Here is a 26,300-nt window from a genome sequence, read left to right as displayed (position 1 = left end):
ACCCCTTAAATTTAGCCACTGTATATTTAAGGGCACATCTCTCCAGATAAGCTACTTGTTTTAATACAATGCAGGAAAAATGCAATCTTCTGTCTCTAAGCAGTAGAACCCTGCAGTTCCCACAAACTTGTCGCTCCAATCAGAGCCAACTGTTTGCAAGCTGCTAAACATCTTACTAATAGTTACTTCCCATATATATATAATGCTGCAATGAATTCAAGTTTTTGTATCACAGTGTATCCACTTAAAATGAATACAATATTACAGTATATATGGCACGCCTCCGTAATAGCCATGTTGCTTAAGGTCTCATTTGTAAGCTATAAGAGCCAATAAGGAAATAAACACGGTAACAGTAACACTCTACCATCTTACTGCCATTATAGTAGTTGTACGGGGAAAACTTTACGGAACTGTACACCATGGTTTTTCCCCCCTTCATGCATATTCTACAGGAAAAGGGATATTGAATCCCAGCTCACTGAACCTCCAGGTCTCGGATTCTGCACAGCACAGCACCAACTATCCACAAAGTTGTGGATAGATTTGATATCAACATAGTAATAAAAGTCATAGTTTCTCTCCCTTGCACGATGGTTCAATATGGGAAATTGCCAATGCCTCATAAAAACACATGTAATGAACACATTTGTTGAGATCCTTAGAGCTTCATTTGCATTCCTAAGAAACTTCCATTTTGCATGAAGAAGGAGGTTCCCAGTTCCCTCTTCCTGCTGCAAATTGTCACACATGGAATTGAATACCACCCAGAAAAACGCAATTTTGTGGGGGCACCAGGTCTTGAGCAGGAAATGGAGCTTTGGATTCCGACCATTGTATATAAAACATACAATGAATATGAATACATGTTGTCTAAGAGGAGCAAAGATGTTTCTGCAAAGAGGATGCATGTTTTTCCAACAGCTCAGCAAAAAAGGGGGGTGTATAAAATGTCCCCATCCATAATAGCTTTTCAGTAACCTCAGGATGCCAAAAATATTTTACTCATAGGATTATTATTATTATTATTATTATTATTATTATTATTATTTTTAAAGTCAAACAGCATTTCCATTTTAAACCTGTGGTAAATATTCAAATGTGAGCCAAAAAATTATAGCCCTTCGAACATCGCTTGAAAACATTTGGCAATTTCCCTCCTGAAAGTAAATCCAAGGGCTCAGAAAATAAATATTCAAGAGCATTAATTTGTTTCTAGATGTGTTCGTGCAAGTAAAACAGCAGTCGTAATGTGGAAATTTCAGTCACATTTTGCAACTAATTGGAAGCAGATTAGAATTCTGCCTCAGGGGAACATTGTCAAACTAGAAGCTGGAGCAAATGAAGAAAGAGGTGAAAGAATCGTGAAGAGCTGACAGATTTACAGTGCTCAAGGCAATAAACGGGTACTAGATGAAAATGAATGTGCTTCACTGTACTGAATGCAGTTCCCTCAGTCATATCTCAGCAATAACAGCATACAGCTATGAAACTATTATTTTCAGCGGAGGCGGAGAAGGAAAGTATAAAAATGCAAAGCAGCCATTTATGCTGCATATATAAAAAGCTCACATAACTTGATCTGTTAGAGTAATAATCAGTCAAATTATTAATTTAAGGCCCTTTCTGCATCCTTTATTCATGGTGAGTAGTATTTACTCATGCAGGTTTATTCTAGAACTATTTCCACAGCTACCATTCAGGGTTATAAAGAGATAGAAAACCAAGGGAAATGACCAGTATATATTTCTCAAGGTTATGTTGCCAGAGAGGGCAAAAAAAAGGACGTTGCTAGTAACAGACAGTCCAAACAGGCCATCTGTGACTAGATGATGCATGATGCCAGCTACAGACACATGACTTCTACAAAGTACTTAGCCCCAGCTGCTTGTTTCAAAGCAAACAATCAGCATGGAACGAGGCAAGTAAATTCTATTTTGCAGGGGAGGAGCATGAATATTATAAGGTTTACGAAGCACGCTGCCTTCAGGAACTGAGACTGCAGGCCACAAAGTTTACAATGCTTCCTTTGACAAAATATAATCTGGAAAAATGAGTTGCATCCCTTTAACTGAGAAATAAAAGATGAAGGAGACACAACACAGACTGTGGAGAATATCAGGCCCCAGCCGGATACCGAGCCTGACCCAACAAGTTGAAGTCTTGGTAGCCAACAGTGTTCAAAATCAGCCAGGCACCCAGCGCATTTTGAGACTGGCATGGATCAAATTGCAACTGCGTGGAGATCTGGCTGGCCCCTCCAGCTTTCTTAAGCAGGTAAACAGAAGACCTTATTTACTGAATTTATCTCCCACCACGAGATAGGTTAAGAGGCTGTGACTGGACCAAGGTCAGCCTGTGCGTTTCATGACTGAGTGGGGACATGAACCCTGGTCTCCCAGGTCCTAGTTCATCACTCTGAACCACTACACTACACTGGCTTCCTAGAGTCCTTCTGCTATGGGGCAACTATATAAATTATGTAAATAAATATGGGGAAAGTAAAATGTCACTTAGAGAAGGATCTGAAATATTTCCATTAAAGCTTCAATTTGTTTTATTCTGCATTGTCTTACCTGATGTTCTGATGTGTTGTAAAACTGCCTCGATGTTTTTTCTTTAAAATATAAAGCGGTATAGACATGAAACTGACAACAACAAGAAGCCCCACTGGAGGGAAAATGGCGCCCAAGCACACTGTTGTGGCGACTGTAACTTAGGTTTAAGGTGCCCTTTAGTGATTAGCTTATATATCCGAGTTTCTAACACTGGCAGTCAGTACAGTGGTACCTTGGTTTTAGAACAGCTTAGTTTACAAACAACTTGGAAACAGAATGCTGCAAACCTGGAAGTAGGTGATCTGGTTTGTGAACTTTGCCTTGGAAGCTGAACATGTTCTGCGTCCTGTTGAGTGTGTTCTGTTTGTAAATTGAGTCTTCCGCAGCAAATCAGAGGCTTCCTGTTGAGTCTGTCGGCTATTGAGTCCTGAGCACCCACACAACACAGAGGTGATATTTGGAGCTTTTGTTTTTGCTATTTTGTTTTTGCGTTTTTGTTTGTGTGGCTTTTTCGGGGTTTTTGACTGTGACTTGTTCTTCATTTTATGGGAATGACTTGTAACTGAGGCTTGCGACTTCGTTTTTGTGACTGTGTGGAACCCAGTTCAGCTACTGATTAATTGTACGACTGCAGAAATGGATAAAAGCCCCCCCCCCATCCAAACAATGACTATCATCCGTGCATGTTTTAGGGATTGTTTTTAAAAGTCTGGAACAGATTAATCTATTTTGCATTACTTTCTATGGGAAAGCATGCCTTGGTTTTAGAACGCTTTGGTTTTGGAGCAGACTTCCGGAACGGATTAAGTTTGGGAACCAAGGTACCACTGTAGTTCCTGACTATAAGTGGTTTTCACAAATGAAGATTAATGTGGACAATGTCAAGCGACACAGAGGTGGCACAAGATAGAAGCAATTGTCATCCAAAGGCAAATGTGTTCCAAACACCTTCAGGACCAATTCAACCCTGGCAGTCTAAAGGGACACTGGGATACAGAGCTCAATTATGTTGGGCAGACAGCTTGAGTTGCCCAGCTGAATAAAGAAATCCCTTTACACGGAAGCATTATGCACAGCCCCCCCCCCCCATGCTGGCTGACGTCGGTGGGAGCTGGTAGTCCGAAACATCTGGAGAACTCCAGGTTGTTGGTGAAGACTGATACAGAGGGTCGTTGCCGAGTTTATACAAAGCAGTCTCAGTAGAATACTGAATTGAAAAAACCAGACTGGCAGGAGACCACACAAAGAAGGTGGAGGCTTTCTGAGCCAGAGAACAACAGGGGCAGTATACCCGCTTAACATACACCATGCTGAATAGGGTGCTTCATGCAGATTTCTACGAAGAGGGAGACGCATGCAAGCCTGCATACATTGGATATGGTCTGCTCTCCTTAAAAGAACAGCCTTGTTATTCCAGATCCGCACTGCAAGTCTATCCTGTTTCCATGCATGGCTAGTAGCCCTGCTCAATTGGAAAGACGGGCCATTGCTTTATATTAGAATACCACCACGATTTGAGTCTTCTCCTTCGTAATTTAGAAGGTATCTATGGCTGATACTACACTTTCCAAAAATATGAATCACATTCCTCGTCCAAGTGTACATCAAGTAACTGTAATTAAGGGCAAGGAGTAGCCATTCGTCAATATATTCTATGGGAGCTTTTCTGTGTGTGCATTTTAAAAAGAACAAAACGTCCCGAAGGACTAGCCTTGGAACGCTCCCACCAGAGGAAGGATGCCAAACCTGGATTACTTTTTGCTGCTTCCATCAAAGAGATAAACTTGTTTCTCTCTCTTATCTTAAAAGGAAAGAAATAGAACACATAAACCTCATAGACATACAAGTAATGTTGTTAAGAGACTACCATAAAGCTACTGGATTTGATTGCATTATCCATGTATTGTGGCAAGCTGAATGTCAACAAACATCGAAGACAAAACTTAAAAACCCAAACTTTCCTGTCGAAACATTATTGCTTTAAATATGAGTCACCCGTGCAAATCAGCCAAGGTGATATAAAATCCAAAAGAGCTATATTTTGAAAGGAGGTTATAAATAGGTTGTGTGTGTGCATGTTTTACTTTTCCTACAAACTGAGGTAAAGGAAAAAGCAAATTTATTAAATTCTTAGGGATGCGGCATGGCATTTCCTCCTCATGATATAGCTGCATAATGTAGCTGGAGAAAACAGAAGTGGTTTCTAAGAAGTGACTAAGAATAGGGTTCTTTTAAAAGAGAGAGAGATGAAATCAATAACTAATACGAGGATGTACAAATGCAAAATGTACCATGAACTGCTAGTGACACCAGATGTTCTAAGAAAACCATCTAGGGGGAAACTCGTCTTTTAAAAACCCATGTGTTTACTTTAATCAAAGGGACAAAAGAAGGCCAGTTGAAGAGCTTAGTCTTCTGTTGCTAACAGAAGCGTAAAAATACAGTAAGATTCTTCAAGAAAACTACTAGCATATACTTTTTAATAGTCTATTGCGACATGATAAAAACCAGAATCAAGCTGACTGGTATAAAATTGACTGGCAACCAAAGACCATGCTATTATTTGAAGCTGTCATGGGAAGGCAATAAAATTGCTACCAGGTCTCCTCAAGTTACCCTTCAATAAAAAGAAGCCATCGGGGAAATAAGAGGGAAAAGAAAAACATCAAAACCTTTAAAGTTCTTTTTAAGTAAAATTATACTTTGTGGCACAATGCCATCTGCTTCCTGCTTAACAAGAGCCAATTCTACAACTTAAATATCAGCTTTCTAAAACTACCAAGCAAAACAAAATAAATAGATTCTCCTTTAAAATACATTACTTTAAGCTGAATTCATATGGAATAGGCTTAAGCATCCCTGTGGACCATTTCCTTCATGTTACTAGCTGACAATGAAGATTCCCAGGAGGCAGGAATACATAGTTGGCAGGGATCTTTAAAGCAAACACCATTCATACGGAGAACAAAACAGGGGGAATAGATGGTAAAAAACCAGGATGAGTACATTTTCAGCAATTTGCCTGCAATCCTCCCCAATGCACGCAGTAAAATGATTTGCAAAGCATTATCCTTAGAAACAGAAGACTTGGTTCAAGTTATCCTTTATTCATTGCTACTGTCAATCTACTAGTGAAAATTAGAGGCACCTGTTATTTTATTTTAATCGCATCCTTCCTTGTAGGAACTCAGAATTACATACATGGTTGTTCTCCTGCTTATCTACAACTACAGAGACTGGCTATAGGTCACCCAGTGAGTGGGATTTGAATTCATATCTCCCCAGCCCTAGCGCTGCACAACAACTACTACGCCATACCGATGCTTAAATGCTTACACTGGTTAAATGCTGGAAATGTGAGATGATTATATACAAGGACACATATTCAACCAAGAGGAGCCAATCAGGTGTGGCCAACAGATTATATTAGAGATAGAGGCTCCCATCCAGCCTGATAGCTCAGTTGGTAAAGCATGAAGCTCTTGATCTCAGAATCGTGGGTACGAGCCCCACATTGGGCAAGAGATTCCTGCCTTGTAGGGGGCTGGACCAAATGATCCTTGTGGTCTCTTCCAACGCTAAAATTTTATGATTCCTGAGCAGTGACCACACGGCTAAAGGAATCTTTGAGTCCACACCATCTGAAGCGCATCATATTACCTACTCCTGGATTAAATCCATCTCGCATTTATTTAGAAGGCTCAATGTGGAATCCCAGAACCATGTATTTCCTGTCTACAGGGCTTCTCTCTCAAGCCATCTCTCAGCCAGCTGCGTGTCAAAATAGGTTGCAAGATGTGTCTAACTTCATATGCATACCGCAAGCTGACATGAGCTCCGCATGCCTGATTTCTGAGGCTTGCCAAACGCTCCGTCTGAATGCCACTTGGACCACTGCCAAAACTCATCTCCATGTGGAGCTCATCATGAGATGGGAGGCTTCTAGTTATGGGAATCAACCAAGAGGCACCAGAATTGTGGGTATGGTACGAACAGCCTTTGTTCCTAAGTCAGCTTTTATGCTTCACGACAACACCCAATTTCACTCTTCCGTTGACAAACCTATTTTGAGTAAAACTCAATATAGGTTTGGATTCAGGAGAGAAGTGCTAACTCCCACCTCCTGAATAGCCTTTCAACTCAAAATTACAAACCAAATGTCTTTCAAGTCACTAGGAATAGATTTACAACCCTGCATTCAAATCTAAAGTGCTTTCTTCCAAGCCCAGCAATTAGGAAAAACAAGTCAGCAAAAGAAAAAGGAGCTGATTTAAACTGGCTTTCCTATATGTTTAAGTAGCAATTCATGGCTTTACAGAACTACTGGTTTTCCATTAGTTATATTAAAGGATGCATCTAATTCAAAATAATAACGGCTTATGATTGGCATCTGTTTTAAACTAACACTGTGCAAATAATGGACAGGAGCATAAACCTAAATAAAATATAAATTTATGTAGTGAGCGCTCATTTCAATCAAGGGAATCGGTTTCAATCACCGAGAGAGAGAGAAAACCGGTTTCAATCACTGACTCAAAATCAAGGTTTCCATTTAGAAATTCACAAAAGAATCATCATGCAATACTCTCATTATATGCCATTACAATGTATTAGTTTGCAACCAAGCCGAGTTTTTATATAACCAGAGAAGTTAGTCTGCAATTTTTGCTCATGCATTCAATGTATTTATATACTTCTTATTATTATTAATTTTATTAGTTATACCCCGCTCATCTGGCTATATAAGCTATATAACCTCCGTAAGTTGTTTACATTTAAAATACTACTAATAGTAATATTGCACCATAATAGAAAGCAACGACAGAATAACTTTCGAAAAGCTGGATATACACATATTTCTAGAAACCTAAAGTCAACAAGTTTCCTCAATGACTAAATTCCAAAAGCAGATGTCTAGAAAAGACCTATTCCACCTTGCCTAACTTAGATGACACAGAGTCCCATAGAATTACCTCTGAGGAGGATCCTATTATTACCCAGAGAGATGTGTATAGTCAGAGGTAGCCCTTGATGCTCCGAAGCCTTTTAGGACTTCAAAAGTTAAAAGCAGAATCTTGAAATGGGCATTGAAACAGAAAGTACAGAAATTTCAGACTGGCGAGATGCATTTGGTCCCAGTTAGTAACCTTGCTGTCATTTTCTGTGCTAAATGTAGTTTCCAGACCATCTTCAAGTGTATTTCCACACGCAAGACAGCACAAAATTCCAAACATGGTGCTACTAGAAAGATTATCTTTCTGTCTAGAACAGGGATGTCCAAGCGGTCAATCGTGAACTAATGGTCAATCATGGGGTGACCATGGTCAGTCACGAGATCCTGTTCCTTCCCCCCCCCAAAAAAGCTCAACAACTTGGTCAATCCAATGGGTAGATCACTGCAAGTATTTTTATACTGGGAGTAGATCACAGTCTCTTGGAAGCTGGACATGCCCGGTCTAGGAGATACTACAGCTAACACAACAACATAAGCGACTGCAAGGTGCTTCATGTCACCATGGGCTCCATAGGTTGGCCCGAATCTAATATTGTCCCTAGGACATGAACAGGATTTTTAAGGGGAGAGAGCAGCCTCAAGCAAAAAAATGATGCACATCATCTTCTAAATCACACAAATCACCTGCCAACAGAAGCTCAGGCTGATCAGGATTGAGTTCACTAGCCTTTATCCTATTTATCCCAGGCATCAGTTCAACGCTCCAATACTAACACACCTGAACATGATTAAAAGAAGCAAAGTCTTCACTTAAGTCTTCACTTAAGTCTTTTCAGGCCTATGCTTAACATTATGAGGAGTTCTGTATACAGTGGTACCTTGGTTTGCATATGTCTTGGCTTGCATACGTTTTGGATTACAAACATGTCAAACCCGGAAGTGCGTGTCCCAGTTTGCAACCTTTTTTTGGATTACAACCCAAATTTTTTTGGATTACATTTTTTGGGGGAAGGCCTCATTGGCTAAAGCGTGCCTTGTGTTACAACCTGTTTTGGTTTACAAACAGACCTCTGGAACAGATTATGGCTGTAAACCAAGGTACCACTGTATATTGCAAAAGTATTGCTCCTTACAGAAATGACAGAATTATTATTGGCTCTCCCTATACAAGTATCTAAGATCATTCATATTTGAAAACTAGGTTCCATAACTTTCCATAAACGGGGGCTGGTAGTTTCTAGGCAAACAAAGTCCCATTTAGGCGCACTACTGGTGTGTAAACCTTGCATGCAAGCAGGGATGAGTGCGCTAAGCTCCACCTCCACATTGAAGGTGACCCGGAAACTACAATTAATCCAGAATGTGGCAGCGAGAGTGGTGAGTCTTGAGTGGCCACTGAGAACATATAGCACTGGTCCTGAAATACCTTCATTGGCTCCCAGTACGTTTCCGAGCACAATTCAAAGTGTTGGTGTGGACCTTTAAAGCCCTGGACGGCCTCGGCCCAGTATACCTGAAGAAGTGTCTCCACCCCCATCGTTCAGCCCAGACATTGAGGTCCAGCTCCGAGGGCCTTCTGGCGGTTCCCTCTCTGCGAGAATTGTGGTTACAGGAACCAGGCAGAGGGCCTTCTCGGTAGTGGCGCCCGCCCTGTGGAATGCCCTTCCATCAGATGTCAAAGAAATAAACAACTATCTGACGTTTAGAAGACATCTGAAGGCAGGCCTGTTTGGGGAAGTTTTTTATGACTGATATTTTAATGTATTTTTCATCTTATTTTGGAAGCCGTCCAGAGTGGCTGGGGAAACCCAGCCAGATGGGTGGGAAATATATAAATAAAAGATGTCCCAGAGGCACCAAACTGGTCATTGTGGGGAACAGAATACCGAACTAAATGAACTTTTCATCTAATGCAAAAAGGCTCTTTTCATCCTCTTATTTTGCCCTTGCACCAGAGTTTGGGAATGTCCCAATATTTGCCTGACAAAAGCTCCCAAGATAATAACTAACTAGAGGTTACTATTGTTTCAACTCTACGTAAACTTATCTGAAAGCCTCTCCAGTCCAAATCCAATGCTCTGAGCCTGACACAACACCGCATGTAAACAAACAAGTTAAAGATTACACTTGTATGCTCTCATTACTGATTTTATGACCCATGTATTAAACACAATGAGATAAAGTTGACTTTGCAAGTTGTAAATCAATGTCTTTTAATGGTTGCATCAACTAATTGGTTTGCACTTTCATTTAGAAAACAACTGAAGTGGAAATGGAAAACTTCTCCACTTGAAGTTTCCAGTTGCTGATTTCAACTGCCTTGACTGAAGATCCACTGTGCAGGAGATCCACAGAGTAACGTCAAACCATAGTTTAGGACTTTGGGGGTGACCTGTCCTCGCCTGCTTTTCCCTCTCGCTTCTGGAGTTAAAAGAAAACCATAATTTGTCAATACATTCAAAGTGGACAAACCATATTGTTTTAGGCCAAATTATAGTTTGTCTGTTTTTAATGCAATTATTCGCACCTACCTGAAAGTGATAGGGAGAAGGAAATAGCATGAGAACCAATGTCTCATTTCTTCTATCAAAAATGACACAATATGATGCATTATAAACACAGTCCAACATTTACCGATGGCCAAACAACTTAACTATTAAAAAGTATCTAGAATCAAGGACAAGCTTGCAGTGAAACCACTTTTGTGTTAAACTCCAAAGTAGTCAAGATGGTAGGATCACCTCTCCAAACTGAATACGGTAAGTTGGCAGCAAAATGATGGATGGGACACTGTAAGGATGTTCAAAATTATAGACTATGTGGCACAAAATCCCAGCTACATTTATACTGAAGGAACTTTGGGCTTTGTTACCAGTGTTAGAAACTCAGATATAAAAGCTAGGTGCCAAATGGCTCCTTAAACCAAGGTTGCAATCACCAAAACATGATGTCTAGTTGCCATTTCGGGGCCATATGGCTCGAAAATCTTATTTTTCAAATGATGGACCGACTGTGATTGATTCTCAGTTAAAACATCTGGCTAGATCAGATGACAACCTTGAGCTAGGTTAAGAACTTTCAGAACTTAAAGAAGAAAAGTCACATTATCTGGGAACAGTCCATATATAAATATTGGCCTACTCCGACCTTTTCTTCTTAATGGTGACTGCTCCTGCTGAGGATGCAGTGAAAAAGCAATTTGGTTCCAGAAATTAATTCCAATTGGGCAGATAAAATATAAGTGTTAGAATTCTACAGGATGGGGTATTAGTGTGTGAAAACTGGTAAGATCCATGGATCTCCAAGCATGCACCTCCAGGTGGTGGTGACGTCAGGTGTCATCCTGGCACCCAGACACCTTCACTTCATCACAAGTGGTCGATAGTCAGGTGCAAAATGCGCCTGGTGAATTTCAAACGCTGTTTGTGGGCCAACAGCAAACCTTGTGTTAAGTCTGGTAAACAATCCTCGCTTGCTAGGGAGGAACAGACCACGATCCTGGTCCAGATATCACACTAAGGTGGTTTGCTTAAGCAACTGTGGTGGAGCAAATCGGGTTTGTGTGCACTAGCACACAGCTGGTGCACAGTGTGGTTTATTAAACCTTGGCATATTGTTGCGTGCGAAAGCTGCCAGTATTTCTCTGAATCTGAAATGCTGAGATGTGCTGCTGTCTTTTTACAATGGCCTTGGTTGGTTGCTCTTGGGAACAGAATGCTCTACTAGATGGTTCACTGGCTGCAGGGCTGTGTTTTCCTTCTTTCACCAAATTGGTTTTCAGTACAAGTTCCAAGGGCACAGAGCATCTTCTCTGCGATGGGAACAGCAGGTCCCATCTTGAGGCAAACTAATTCTATTGGGAAGGTTGTCATCAAACCCCGGCATAACATTATCATCATTATTGCCAATGTTACTTCATGATCTTTTTAAAAAGATTTTATTTATAAATTTCAGAAGTTTACAAATTAAATATGCAATATATATTTCCAATTAAAATTCATTTATCATTTGACTTCCCCTTCATCCCTCCACAGTTTCCCCATATTTTCCAATATTGCTGCATATTCTAATTAATCTATACCCTATCCTTCCTGCTTGTTTTACTGCTGTTCTTCATTCAAACCCTACTTGCGTTTTTACATGTTTACAATAGCTCTTTAGATGGTCCAAGAAAAGTTTCCAATCCTCTTCTTGATATCCAATTTTCATGGTTAAATTTTCCAATGTGGCACATTCCATCAATTTTAACTGCCAATCTTCTTTTGTTGGTACCACCTCATCTCGCCATTTCTGCATATATAGTATTACTCTTGCTGACATTGTGGCATAGAAGAGGAAGTTGGGAACACCCACCCACCTTTTGGGAACACCCACCCCAATTTTCCCTAAAAGAAATGCTTCTAGGGTTTTTTGGGAAGTTACTTTAATTACTTTCTTTACCTCATTTTCTTTACCATCTCCCAACAATCCCTAGCCACTCTACAAGTTCACTCCACATATGATAAAATGTACCTTCAACTTCTTCACATTCCCAACAGATACCCAGATTTATACATTTTTCCCAATTTGCTTCATGTCAGATACCATCTATGGATCATTTCCATAAAATTTTCTTCCAGCGCATAACATGCTGCGAATTTCAAATTCGGTTTCCACAGTTCCCCCCACAACTCAATCTGGATAATATGTCCCACCATCCCTAGCCCAATGGATCACAGCAGAACATTACAACATGATCAATCTTACATATTGATTTATTCTTTTAAAAGGAAAGGAAATCTTGATCAGCTGGCTTGATCACATGCAGCATGAACAGGAGTGCATTAGAAAGCAAAACATGCAGATGCAAAGGAAGGGTAGATGCTAGCAGAATTATTCATCTGGGGTTTTCCAAAGAGGTGCCAAAGAGTTTCCCTCAACCTCCACATTCTTTCACTGCATATTTGTGTGCAACCAGGATCCTGAACAATGTCTGTGAATAGGGAATCAGGGAATTAGTCAATAGACTAATTTGTGGTGGAGCACATCCTTTGTATGCAAAAAGTCCCAAGTTTAATCCATTACATCTTCAGATAGACCTGAGAAAGACTTTTGTCTGCAAATGCCTGTCAGTGTGTGGACAATACTGAGCTTGATGGTCTGACTAGGTATAACACAACTTCCCAGAAGATTTGATTCCAATTTGATTCCAATTAAAAAGCTGTAAGCTCAATGAGTTCATAGCATGAGCTATGAACCGGGTGTTCCTATTTCAGCTGAGCCTTTAATCACTGGTCTCAGTCCCACATCAATGATTAAACCAAACCATGGTTAATAAACCATGGTGTAATTTGAGCGGCAGTCCCTGACCCAGTAACTTAACCATAGTTTAGGGTAGGGTTTCCCAAACTTGGGCCTACAGTTGCTTTTACTACAATTCCCATCATCCCTGATCACTCGTCCTGCTAGCTAGGGACGATAGGAGACGTAGTCCAAAAACAGCTGGAGACCCAAGCTTGGGACACCCTGGTTTAGGGTCATGTGTGAACCAAGCCACTGGGTGGCTAAAGACAAACTGCAATTTCTTAGCCTCAGACCTCCACCTGTAATTTAATAACATTGCCCTCTACTGCATTTATAAGGATTATTGAGATTGATAAATATGAAGTGCTTTGAACACTTAAGAAACTGCTCTATAAATGTGTAACTTGCCATTCTGTATGCGCTGTCACACTGCTTAAAGAATGATATAAGACTTTTATTGCTGCTTATACGTCAGAATTTGTGCATGAGTCTGTTGCCATGGCTCATCAGGGTCCATTATTTAGCAGCTAAGGCAGTGTGCTGGTCTCGCAAGCTGACTCTTTGCTGTAGCCTACATGCTCTCTTTCCAGAGAGTATGGATTGAGAAATGGATTGGTCGGAAGCAAATTCTGGTAATGAGCCCCTTTTGCCTGACACAGATATTTTGTCCATACTGAAAGCTTCGTCACCTGAATGCAGTGCACCTGGGTTTAATGGTGGTGTTGAAACGCTTCACAAAAGTGGTGCAATACAGTGGTACCTTAGTTCTCAAACTTAATCTGTTCCGGAAGTCCGTTCCAAAACCAAAGTGTTCTATAACCAAGGCGTGCTTTCCCATAGAAAGTAATGCAAAATGGATCAATCCGTTCCAGACTTTTAAAAACAATCCCTAAAACAGCAATTGAACATGAATTTTACTATCTAACGAGACCATTGATCCATAAAATGAAAGCAGTAATCAATGTACTGTACTATAAAATATATAAGACAGTATTGTAGATGATGAAAATTTAAATATTTTTTTTTCCTTACGTGCACTGATAGTCATTGTTTGGATGGGGGGGCTTTTATCCATTTCTGCAGTCACACAGTCAATCAATCAGTAGCTGAACTGGGTTCCACACAGTCATAAAAACGAAGTCACAAGCCACAGTCACAAGTCAGTCCCATAAAACGAAGAACAAGTCACAGTCAAAAAACCGAAAAAGCCACAAAAACCCAACAAGATAGCAAAGACAAAAGCTCCAAATGTCATCTCAGTGTTGAATGGGTGCTTGGGACTCAACAGCCGACAGTGAACAAAAATCCTCTGATTAACAGCAGAAACTCAATTTACAAATGGAACACACTCAACAGGAAAGCAAAGTTCCAGGGCAAAGCTCACAAACCGGAACACCTACCATACTCTTCCGTCTATAAGACACTCCCCGTGTATAAGACACCCTCTATTTTGGGGGACTCAAATTTAAGAAAATGGGGGGAGATCGCACAGAGTTATTGAGCTTTTTTGCGGAGGATTGCCCAAAGTTGTTGAGCTTTGGGAGGAGTGGGGATTATCCGGGTTGTTGAGATTTTTTTAGAGGGGATTGCCGAAAATCACTCACCCGTTAGCCTACAAAAAAACACCTCTTGTCTGTCCCATCGCTGGCAGAAGCTGCCAATCGCCCGCCCAATTGCCGCAGCATCAGCCAATTGACACCACCCATTGACGCTGCAACCAATAACGCGCTCAATAGCCACTGACAGCCACGGCACCAAACAATCAAACGTCCACCCTATGCCCTATCCATATAAAAAGACGACCCCCACATAATTTTTAAAGAAAAAAACTTTGTCTTTATGCACGGAAAAGTACGGCACTTCAGGGTTTGCAGCGTTCTATTTCCAACTTGTTCATAAACTAAGCTGTTCTAAAACCAAGGGACCACTGTATATAGAAAGGACAGGGAACCTCAAATTTCTTATTTCAGTGAAATGGCTTCTATTGAAGGTTGCAGGTTTGATCCCTGAAAGCGACAAGGTGCATATTCCTGCAGTGCAGAGGGTTGGACCAGATAATCCTTAGGGGCATAGCTGTCAACTTTTCCCTTTTCTTGCGAGGAATCCTATTCGGAATAAGGGAATTTCCCTTAAAAAAGGGAAAACTTTGACAGCTATGCTTAGGGGTCCCTTCGAACTCTACAATTCTATGAAAGAGACTTGACCCTCCAACAGCCGTTTCTAATGAGGAGATTACAAAGCAGGATAATAAAAATAAAAATCCATTGCTGTTTCTAGTGTTAAGGGGATCCTTCAAGAATCTTTTGCCTTTCCTGTTACTAAAGCGCTTGCTTATGTTAAACAAAATAAAAAAAAAAAGTGTAAACGTTTCAAGTGGAGCTTTAAGTCAGGAATTCTAAGCAATATTTATTATTTCAAATACAGATTCAAGAGTGGAAATTAATCTAGATTAATTTTACATGGAGTATCAGAGTTTGAACCTATATAATATTATGATTTCTGGGTCATACCACCATAGCCCATAAAACTTTCCAGAGTCTTATCTTCATGAAATTCAAGTACCCTAACCCTTAACCCCTTCAGAAAACAATGTAATTTCCACACATTTTTGTGTGTGTTTTGTTCTCAATGTGGCAACAACTTGGTTCTCACCCAGTTGATGCTTTTAGACTAGATTATAACAATCCAGCTGGCTCATCACATTTCCCAGTGCAATGGTATAATGCCATTTGCTAAAAACCTATTGCTTCATCTCCAAAACAGTATGTTCATTTCATCATCATCATTATTATTATTATTATTATTATTATTATTATTTTAAAAAAGGCTCCTGTAAATATCAGAATGTAATTGTTGATATTTAAACTGTGTTCCTCGTTTTCTAACAAAAGGTTCACAAGTTTTTTGCAGGCAGAGATATATACTGGAGGATGGGTTTGGGGGCTTAAGTGATTGTTGGAAAAAGTAGCTTTCCAATTATCACAGACCTGCCAGGAAAAGCAGAAATGCATTATGTGTTAATGATCACAACCAGGGGTCCACGCTTAACTCTTTTGTCAGAACTACAGCAGATCCTCCCCGCAGCTTCACCATTAACATGTCTGTTTCCTGTCAGCCTACTCAAGAGATAATGCCATTTATCTCAAGGCAACACAAGACCAGTCATTAGCTTCAATAACAGACCTCAAACAAAGGCAGGAAGATGGTTTTTTTTCCAAGGTGCACAGTCTGCAGCCAAGAATCCTATTGCCTAACAGTTCAGAAATTCAGCTTTTGTCTTTCAAATGATTTTCTGCACCTAATGCAACAATTTCAGTTAACTTTCTTAAAGAGTCTGTTTCCTGGAAATTTCAGCGAGCAGCTTTTATCATGTATACCATTAGGTAATTGGTAATAACCTACTAAAATTATCCTTTGGGAATGTTTTCTCCTCCTGTCCTCCCCCTGTTTCCCTTTTTTTCCTCTCTCTTGCCTCTGGGGGGGAGGGAATGGACAGAATAATTCAAGCACTTGCTAAATATTGAGATCTTTGAAAAGCTGGCCCTTGTTGGGCTGCTGGAGCTGATTCCCTGTTCTCAATTCTTCAGCGATAAACTAAAACTAAGCTTTTCTTAAAAGTCTAGAGGTTTGAAATATACGTATGGGCACACATTGTCCCTGGCTTTCTTGTATTCTAGAAATCCACTGCCTTTCTACAAAGTTACAGGTGAATGTTTTAAATAAAATAAAAAGTGGGGGGAGGGGAATGTTAGCAAATCTCATGTTTGTTCAACTCATTTTTTTTATGTTGCAAACTGGGAACAGATGGTACATTGCGTGTTACTTGAAATCTGGTTATTGAACACCTCTGTGGTTACACAAGTTTTGCTTAGCACTTTAAAAATGCGTTTTCATTTATTGGGCTATAAACTGCTTCTTCGCTCAAAAAAGTATTTATATACTCCTAATTAAAGCACGCAAAACAAGCTGAACCTAAACACATCCTAAAATTCCTTTCATTTCTTTTACTGGGCATTCATGAAGTTGTTGGTTTTTTAAAATATATATATATGGTAAGATTGAGTAATGTCCTGTGTAAAATTTACATGCCCCCCAAGTGGTTCACAACAACCACATTCCTTTAGATGCTTCGCTTTATGCATGTCTCAGGGCCCATTGTTTCAGTGTTACTTTAACCTTGCAGAGGAATTCAATACAGAATGAATCTGGCCTGAGAGGTCACTGGGTTCATACAGAAAGCTTTCCTCAGCCAAAGGCCACCACCTCTTCACCTAGACCCAGAAAAACGTCGTCACACTACTAGACAGCGCTATAGAGCATTAAGAACCCGGAGCAGCGCTGATTATGAAGCGCCCAAGAGTTATCAATGTTTTCGACAGCTAAATCCCTTATGTAGCTTTCAAAACAGTTTGCTGTCCAGCAACAATGGACTTTGTTCCTTAATTACAACCAGTGACCTTTCTGCCCTTTGCTTCTCCCGGCAGTGAATAAATGGCCCCTAAACAGCAGCATTAGCCGGCATATTAAAACACACACATCTTCATAAACTCATAGGCTAGCGTTTGTACATCACGTTAAAGCTGCTGGCGTGCACAGAGTTTTGCTCCTGGCTGCGATGTGCTTGGAGGTACCAACCCAACCCAGACGCCAAAGAACGTTGTGTTGCCCTAACCTGGGCTTTTGGGTTTGGCCCCCCAAAAAACAAATTGCAAGCAGTAAGAAGAGAGAAAACTTTGCCTACCACTTGTGATCGCCTGGAGCAGAAAACTTGTGGTTCATTGCTCTAGGAGCGAAGAGGAGGACTTTGGAGAACTGTACATTAGCTGGTTCAGATTACACCATAGTTTAACATTGACTGTGGTTTAATATGACGTGCGAACCAGGCCGTTAAGTCAAAACATATTCTTAAGAAAAACGTGTCAAGTGTCGCATGACGGTACAGAAAATGCGAAAAGCTGGCCACAATAATCAGCCGCTAGCATTTGCATGTTAATAGGCTAAGGGTGTGTGTTTTTATAAGTTTTGGTAAACGTGCACAATGAGCAATTATTGCACACACAGCATATAAATCAAATGGGAAGTTCTTGAAGACTACTTAAAATTTTCACAGCAGCAGAAATTGATAAACCATAAAAGAAAGGGGCACTCATGCTGATTGGCAATTTCTGTAACTTCCTACAAATTTGGCAATGATGAAAGGGGCCTGACATGAGTATTTGGCCTACCTGTCACAACTAGACACTCAAACCTTTCCCATTGTTCTACTTATTTACACGTCAGTGGTGTGTTAACCACCAAATGTGCTTAACAAATATGTAACCTCAGACATTTTTTAAATTCCAAGATACTCACATCTACTACCTACACATCAAGGGAGTGGCATCTCTTAAGAGGAGAGAGGAAGACACTCATTGGATTCAGTTGGGCGTGATTTTGTGTGACTTTCTGCAGTACAGGAACAGAAGAAGCAAACCCCCAAATAGACCCTTTAAGCAAAACATTAAAATTAAATAGCAATTGTGCCTCTTGGGAATCTGCTCTCGGCTTTTGACGTTGTGGCTGTTGCTTTTTAGAGAGCTAAGCACCGTCACAGACGAGAAGACAAAGGTTTTGAATATTCAGTTATTAATAAATTTGAGAACCTATTTAAAGGGAGATGCCAGTTTAAGTGTGGAAATTGATTCAGCCACCCACTGCTGGAAAATCCATGCCAAGTCCAAGAGGGATGCTATTTGTGTGCTGGTCACGTATCTACTACATCTTTGAACAGAGGAAAGATTCGATTTTAATTTCCCAAATATATCTTCTTCTTTTTCCTCAGCAAGGACTATGCTTGGTTATCTTTTTTAAAAAAGAGAGAGAGAAAGTGGAGGAGAAGGAAACAGCACCACAAAGTGCCACATCCTTTAGCAGCAAGGTTTCACATTCAGACACATAATATTTGATTGAAAGGAATTTCTCCCCGAAGTAAAAAAAACCTGAAGGATGCTTTTAGACAGTAAGCCAACACACCAGTGTGGCAGACAATGGGGCAAGCACTGCAGGGCTCTAACAAGTGAAGTCATTAAAGTCAGTTTGAGCCAACAGCAGTGGGTGTTACTGGTAATTCAAACTCCACCGATTCTATAAAGGCAAGTGCTGAAATAAGAAGTGCTCCTTTGGCAAAAGGAGAGGGGGGGGAACAGCTCCTCCAGACAGGTTTGTTCCTAGTTTACACATTACCTCATTTACATTACACTGGCTGAAATGTACTTTGCTTGTATATGAATTCATTCCTCATATAATTTCCTGTGTGACTGGAATGAAAAGGAACACACACACAAGGGGGGTGAGTGGGAAGGAGGGAGGGAGGGAGGGAGAAAACCACACCACTGTCTAATCTCTTGTTGCCATGACAGCAGCCTTTGAGATACTGAAATGTTCAGATTGCCAGCTAAACAAAATTGTTGAATGTGAACATTTGGCTGAAAGATTAAAAGGCTAAGGAGGTTAGGAAAGGGCAGCACCTCCCACATTCCAGCCATCCACTGAATCCAATCAAATGGCTCTGACTCTTTAACCACAAGCATTGTGAAGACTGGATTAGGGCAATTTATCTAGATAGTTAAAGCAGATTAGAGAACTGCAATTTGAAGGCTATTGGCAACAAAAGCAAGTGCCTACTGTACTGAGTTAATAAAAAAACACACACACAACAACACTGGAGCCTGAGATTTTAGGGCAGCTTTCAGAGCACAGCAGAAGCATTTCACTAAGCCAGAACACAGACTGCACTTTATACCTTAGGAAGTCAACCAATCTGGGTCTCTTTCTCTCTCCCCCCAAACTCCCCACACATCTGCAGCTAGGAAAGAATTACACAGAGACCATTCAGAGCCATGTTTGCAAGCGAAGAAGGACACAACCAGAACTCAACACTCTAAATGAGAGAGAGAAGGCTGTGCAGATTACGTTGCAGGCAAATGGGATCTTGTCCAAGCTGTAATTTGCAAAAAAAAAAAAAAAAAAAATCAAACAGGCATTTGCTACAGCGAGATCATTTTGAGCATGTCTTAAGGATGCGGGGGAATTAACAAGCACAGGATTCGCTCAAGAATTATGCGCCGCACAAGAGTCACAGACCTGGCCCAACACAGCCAGTGCTCCTGAACACCTGTACACAACTTTCCTGCACTCAACACAAAAAGTTCTCCAGCTCTGAAACTTGAAATGGGAATAATGTCTGAATGATTATGTGCAATCATGTCGCCAGCTATTACCCAGCAGGGCTCTTTCTGGAGTGGGGAGCAGGGTTGGGGGGGTTGGGGAGGGGTTGTCTTTGTTTAAGCAACCTGTAGAATTAATTTGACTCTTAATTATAAGCCAACAATAGCTCCCTAGATGACAAAGGAACCTTCTGTCCTCTGGATGCAGAACAATCCTTGCATACACCAAACGCTGCCCCAGTGAGCAATAACAATAGCCCAGAGAAACCAGTCCCCTCCACCTCCCTTCACAATGCAAAGCCATTTATCCTTCGCAGAGAACATCCTTCAGACTTCAGTGGGGAGGGAGAAAAACACACACACATTTTTCAACGACTCAACAAACAGGCAGCTCACATGAAGGAACTCCTTGAGAATGCAGATAAGAGGAGACTGCTGGGCAGAGGACAACATGTTTTCCTATATTTGGAAAAGAGGGTTTTGCACACACAGATCCGGACCCCCTCCCCCACTGCCCTCCTTCCAAACAGGTTATCCGCACACCGCATGCCTGCTGACAAAGCACTCCTTATGGCAGTTTCTGAATTATGTAGGGCTTCCTGGCTTTGGTAAGAGCAGCAGTGACTCTCCACCTTATTATTCCACCTCCCCAAAAAACAAAAATACAATAACTCTTTGGGATTATTCTTCAAACCCATGGCAATAGAAGATTCCAATATCTGCTCTGCATCCTTTGTTGCTGTTGTGGGGGTAGGAATTTCTCGACACCTGGGGAGAAGGGACACCACCGCTTTTTTTCCCTTTGAGTGTAGGCAATGAAGAACCCACAACAGATATGCAATTTCAAACAGCAAGATTAACAGACACCAAAGCCAAAACTAATTAAGAACCACAATGCATTGGTATTCCCCCCCCCCCCGGAACAACAACAAAAATACCCAAACAAACCGCAAACAGGTAAGATTTACTCCAGGGTGCCAAGAGGTGACTGGGGGAAACCGAGAAGGGGAGTTTGAAATGTTATATGCAAACAGAAGCTGGGCAAGAGTTGTGGGAAGTTTCATCAAACAACAAGGAAGGGGCGGGAAAGCACATGGTCTTACCTTTTCTGTTTTCAGCTTCTTGATTCTCCTGTGGCTCTCGTCCTCCTCCTCTTCTTTCTTTACCATGAGAGAGTTCCCCATTAACCCTGAATCTGGGGCGCTTTTGCTCACATCCCCCACGGCGGAGGCGGCGCAGTTGAAAGGGCTGTTGCTCCCAACGCCACCTCCCTTGGTCCCAAAGCCATACAAGTGCCCAGGGGGAGGTTGGCTCCCGTTGTTGTTGTTGTTGTGTCCCTGCTGCAGGTCAAGTTGCTTGTCCTTCCTGGATTTCCCTCCATCCTTATCCCGCTTGGAGCCTCTGCTGCCCTGGGCTTTACCTGCCTTCTCCTCTTTATTATTTTTCCCACAGGAAGCAATAGCGCTGCTGCCGTTGTTGTTGTTGTTGCTGCTGCTAGTGTTATTGCCATTTGAGTTGGCGCTCACACTTTGACCCAGCGCTGAATTCATGCCAGCCGCCTCGCCTGAGCGCCCTTGGGCTTCCTGCCTCTTGCCAGCGCTGCTGATTTCAGGAATCCCATACAAGGCAGACGAAGGCAGAGATTTACTAGCATCCTTCGAAGTTTTACTCCTTTTCACTTTTGATTTGCTCGTTTCTTTGTGTGAAGAATTCCCCTGCGGGGCGGAGGGCTGGACGGAAGCAAATTTTAGGCCATCAGCTAAGGCGGAGGTAGCGTTCACCCCACTGGAAGCGAGACCCCCACAATCCTTGGAACTCGAGGAATTATTCATCTCAAATTTCTGTCTGTCCTTCTCCAAATCAGCATCCAAATCGATGATTAAATTCCCAACCCCAATTTCCCAGTCATCACCACTGTCATAAGCATCAACCGTGTTTGGATCCACACCTTTGCCAGCAGCGGAAGTGTTCAATGACATCCTGAATATGAGACCTCTGGAGTAAAAATCAGACGAACTTTCCTTTGGAGATGAGGGGACATTCGTTTATCTCCGTGGACCTTTTTAAAATGTAATTCTTCTCGCCTTCCTTCCCCAGGTATATTTGGGTAGATACCCTGAAGTCCAGGTCCACCTTTTCCTGCGAGGAAGGGGAAAAGTCGAGTATTTCTTGGCTGGGTGTTACCAGAATATAATAAAATTAAAAATATAGAGGCAAGGGAGACAGAAAAGACACTCCATATATTAATTTTAAAGAGGTCTGATAAACTGAAGCCTTTGATAATGAGCATCTTCCCTAGAGTTGCATCCCATCATCCAAGATCACTTTTTAAAACGGCATGTACCAAAAACAAAAACCACAGCAAAAAACAAAACAAAACCCTTTTAAAGTTGACAGATTTAAATCCACAAAAAAAAATACCAAGCAGTGAATGTGATTCTGGATCACTTAGGCACAAAGAGAGAGAGAGCAGCTTCCCTCCCAAAATGAATTCCAAAAATTTTGTTATTTTAAACCAGCCCCCTTCAAGTTTTGTGACTTTTCTCTAGATTAGATTATTTTGTTTCTGTGAGGGAGGCGGGGACGGAGGAGGTTACTGACACACACAAAAAGAGCCAATGAAAGTGCATATTCATTTTAGCATTTTTTTTGTTTACCTGAGGGAAGGTGAATGCACCATTTCTGTTTAAAATGCACAGAAGATAACATTTCTAAAAGTGGTCCTAATGTCGTCTTAGGTCACCTACGGCTCCATCTGTTAAATATAGTATTACTGACTGTACAGGAAACTGATTAAGACATACACTTTACATGATCTACTTCCAAGGCGGCCTCTAACCACAAATGAGTGTGTGTTTGACACAGCTTAGCTAAAATTATTTTCAAAGGAATCTGCCCATTTCCAATGGCTGAGTGTCCAAATATTTACATACATATTACGTACATTGCTTACCTTTAATCCTTTATCATTTTTTTTATTTAAAAAAAATTAAGCCAGCAAATCAAAATTCTTTCCTCACTGGTCTCAGCAAAAAAGTCAGCTCCCCCATTTCATTTTCCTTAAAAGAGCAAGTGATCACGTAGAAGAAACCAAAGTAACATTTCTGCCAGAGTAATCGTCGAGGAACATATTTCCACTTTGGGCAATGAGGGGGAAAACAGAGGTCCTTCCCCCCCCCCCCTGCACGCACACACACACAAAACTACCACCACCTTTTCTTTGGAGATTTGGTGTTTTTTTTCCTCCTCTAAAATATTTGGTTGCTCACAACTTCACAGGCTTGCAAGGTAGCATTTCACATTCACAACATCAGAAGCCCTCAAGCACCCCCCAGGAAAAAAAGAAAACAGAAAAATCCTTTTCTCCCCTCCCTTGCTGGAGCAAAGCACCAAGATGATGTGATTGTAGGGGGGAAAAAAATTAAAAAGGTTGCAAAATTGTTTTCCTCCAACTTCACATCCCGTCGTCAGTTCCAGATTCTGCAGCCATCCTGATCAGTAAGTAATGATCCCATGAAAGAAAACCTACAGGCGTCCGGGTTGTTACAAGGCAGAATGTGCTAACATCGGGGAAAATTAGTGAAAGAGAGGGAGGGGGGCAGAGAGAGGACTGAAAATCTGGGCTGGATTCCGCCTGTTAGTCGGGAAGTGGCATTCTCTCCCCCCCCCCCTCGCGTCCTGACAGATCTGACTTCTTGAACTAACTTGAGGGGGAAAGAGGGAGGGAGAAAGAGAGAGAGAAGGAAGGGGGAGGGAAAGAGAGGAAAAGGGAGGGAATAAAAGCAGAGCCTGATAAACCAGTTATCAGAAGATTTGGTGGGAGTGCAGATGGAAAGGGAGGCTTTGCAAAAAAGAAAAAGAAAAAGGAAGCAAAATATTCCCACCATTTAAAGTTTAAAGGGGGTGGGGGATCGGATTGCAATTGCTTTTCAGGGTTTGGGTGTTTGCAGGCGTGAGTTAAGTCATGTGGTGGGTAATTCAGTAATTAAGAGTCCAGAGATATAAAAATGGGCGACCTTGTTTTCAGGACAGAGGGTTCCCCCCCCCCTCTCTCTCTTTTTCAGAATCGTTCCAGCAAACCCTGGTTCATCGTTTTCATTTATTCCCCTCCTCCTCGCCTTGGCTGGGTATTTTTTAATTAGCTGGCGCTTGGAAAGCTAAAAGCTGTAATGAATGGCGGAGAGATTGGAAAAGCGGAGCATTGCATGTATGTTCGGGGAGGGGGAAGGGTGGAAAAAAATAGAGAGAGAGGCAGGCGAGAAAGAAAGAAGGAAGGAAGGAAAGAACGCAGCAGGCAAGGAGGAGGAGGAGGGCGCGGGAGAGCGGGGGATGGGCGAGGGAGAAGGAGCCACCAACCACCTAAAAGGAGCGATTTTGTTACAGTTCAAGCTTTTCACATCACGTGAGGATCAAGGGCTCAATTGGTCGTCGTGAGAACAAAAAAAAGAAAAAAGAGGGGGGGTTGACAACCGTATCAAGAAAATACTGATCTGGTCTTTAAAAAGGAAAGAAATGCGGTGGGGGGTTTGGAAATAAGGTCGATTTTTCTCTCCCTTTCCCTCGAGGGCTGGCACAGCTTCCAGGTACCAAGCCCAAAATTGCTGCAAGGATGGGGAGGCTCCTTTGCAAGGCGATCTATTTTTATTTCATTGTAATAAAATGCCAGCGCAACGAACCACCTCGCGGATCTCTATCGGGCCGTGGCAGTTTGGGGGGGGGGGTTGCGTTTTTATTTGCTTTTTTGCACGGGAGGAGGTGGGAAGAAGAGGCTGTTTTTTGACTCGCTCACTGCGCCAAAAGCACACGGGCTGCCCCGGTTTTAAGCATTGCAAACATTTGTTCCAATGTGACAGAAGGACATTTCCCCCTCCCTCCAAAAAAAGAGCTTGTTCTGTATTTTAACAGAAGCTCTCCCCGATCTTCTTTTTTTCTTTGGAGGGGGGAAGGTGTGAATAACAGGCAAGGTCCATAATTATGTCAAATTTTTTTTCTCCCTATTTGGTCAGTAACACCCACCCCCTCCAAGAAAAAAGGTAATATATTTAACGCGACCCCTCCCTTCCAGTGCACGTTAAGGATGATTTGTGCGACGCTTTCAGCCCTCTCCTAAATATTCCTCACCGTGATCGTGGATTTTTATTTCTAATCCCGAATACACCAGGTTGCACACATTTCTTAACACTCACTCCCCTTTCATATGAATATATATAAATATATATCCGTATATGTTTATATATATCCCCTCTAAAGTGCTATAGAGACACCACGCAGCCGTACTTACGGTCTGTATTGAATCGAGTTGACCTTTTCCTTCTACAACTGCATTGAGTGTATTTTGGTTGCAGCCGATTTTTATGTTGGGAGGAAAAAAAACATTTAAAAAAGAAGAAGAGAGAGGCTAGATTTCTTCAACAAGATTTATGGGTTTTGGTTTTTTTGTTGTTGTGTTTGTTGGAAGAAAACAGCACCAGATGTCATGGACCTTTAAAATAAAAAGAGGATTATTATTTTTTAATTAAAAAAATAAAAATAAAAATGCCTGCAAAACACACAGCCTCTCGCCATGCACACATGAGAGAGCGCACTGCACAAACCAGCTCAGCTGCAAACAGCGAGCAGCAGAAATCAGAACTGCAGAGAAAGCAGAGAGTGTGAAGCAAGCATAGACTCTGTACCTGAAAAGGGACTTTTCTTTGTTCCCAATGCCCTTTCCCATCCGTCCAATCAGAGGCCAGCTTTTATGAAACCGGGCTCTCTGATTGGACAGCTGCTCCTCTCGGCTGCCGGAGGGGGGGGGTGAGAAATGCACGCGCGCGCTCACACACACGCATAGAAAAAGCCTTGTATTTTGCAATCGCCCGGCTGCGCTGGGGGCTCCACTAGGCAGCCTCCTGCTACAGCAAGATACAAATCATGCTTCCCATTTCAATTACGGCATTAGCCTATACATTTTATTTAAATTAAAGGAGCAGCAAGGCGGGTGAAGAGAAGCACAAGCCGCGTCTCCTGCAGGGAAGCAAATAGGGAGACTCCTCCACTCATTTGTGTGTGTGTGTTGTTGTTGCTGCTGCTGCTGTTTGCAAAACCACAACTAATGGCTTCCCTATGTGATTTTTTTTCCCAAGGAGCCATTGAAAATCTCGTCTCGTTTCTCCGAATGGCCCCTCGCTGAATCGTTGCAAAAACACGGCGCTGCCTGCGGATCTCCTTTTAATAACAAAAATAATTAAAAATAATAATGCAGATGAGAAAGGCTTTGGAGCGACGCTTGCAAAAAAAGAGGGCAGAGACCCTGTCCCC

General features: G+C 41.7%; 1 protein-coding gene across 3 annotated transcripts in view; it reads right to left on the bottom strand.

Moving 5' to 3' along the window:
* ZNF608 (zinc finger protein 608) overlaps positions 1-25,636 on the bottom strand; it is a gene marked incomplete at its 3' end in the record, with an annotated part of 135,270 nt that extends 109,634 nt beyond the window's left edge. For 2 of the 3 annotated variants that reach the window (XM_079995298.1, XM_079995300.1), the window contains exons 1-2: positions 22,954-24,351; positions 21,104-22,139 (exon numbers count right to left, since the gene is read on the bottom strand). In XM_079995298.1, coding sequence (XP_079851424.1) covers positions 21,104-21,979 — 876 coding nt within the window. In that variant the 5' untranslated portion in view covers positions 21,980-22,139; positions 22,954-24,351. Of the gene's footprint in view, positions 1-21,103; positions 22,140-22,953; positions 24,352-25,281 lie in introns of those variants that run through there. The other variant, XM_079995299.1, reaches the window with a different exon arrangement.
* Positions 25,637-26,300: the final 664 nt, after the last annotated feature.

This window comes from Podarcis cretensis, assembly GCF_951804945.1.
Source record: "Podarcis cretensis genome assembly, chromosome: 11".
Classification (NCBI taxonomy): Eukaryota; Metazoa; Chordata; class Lepidosauria; order Squamata; family Lacertidae; genus Podarcis; species Podarcis cretensis.
Note: the sequence above shows the minus strand (reverse complement) of the source record. Positions and strands in the feature narration are given on the sequence as shown.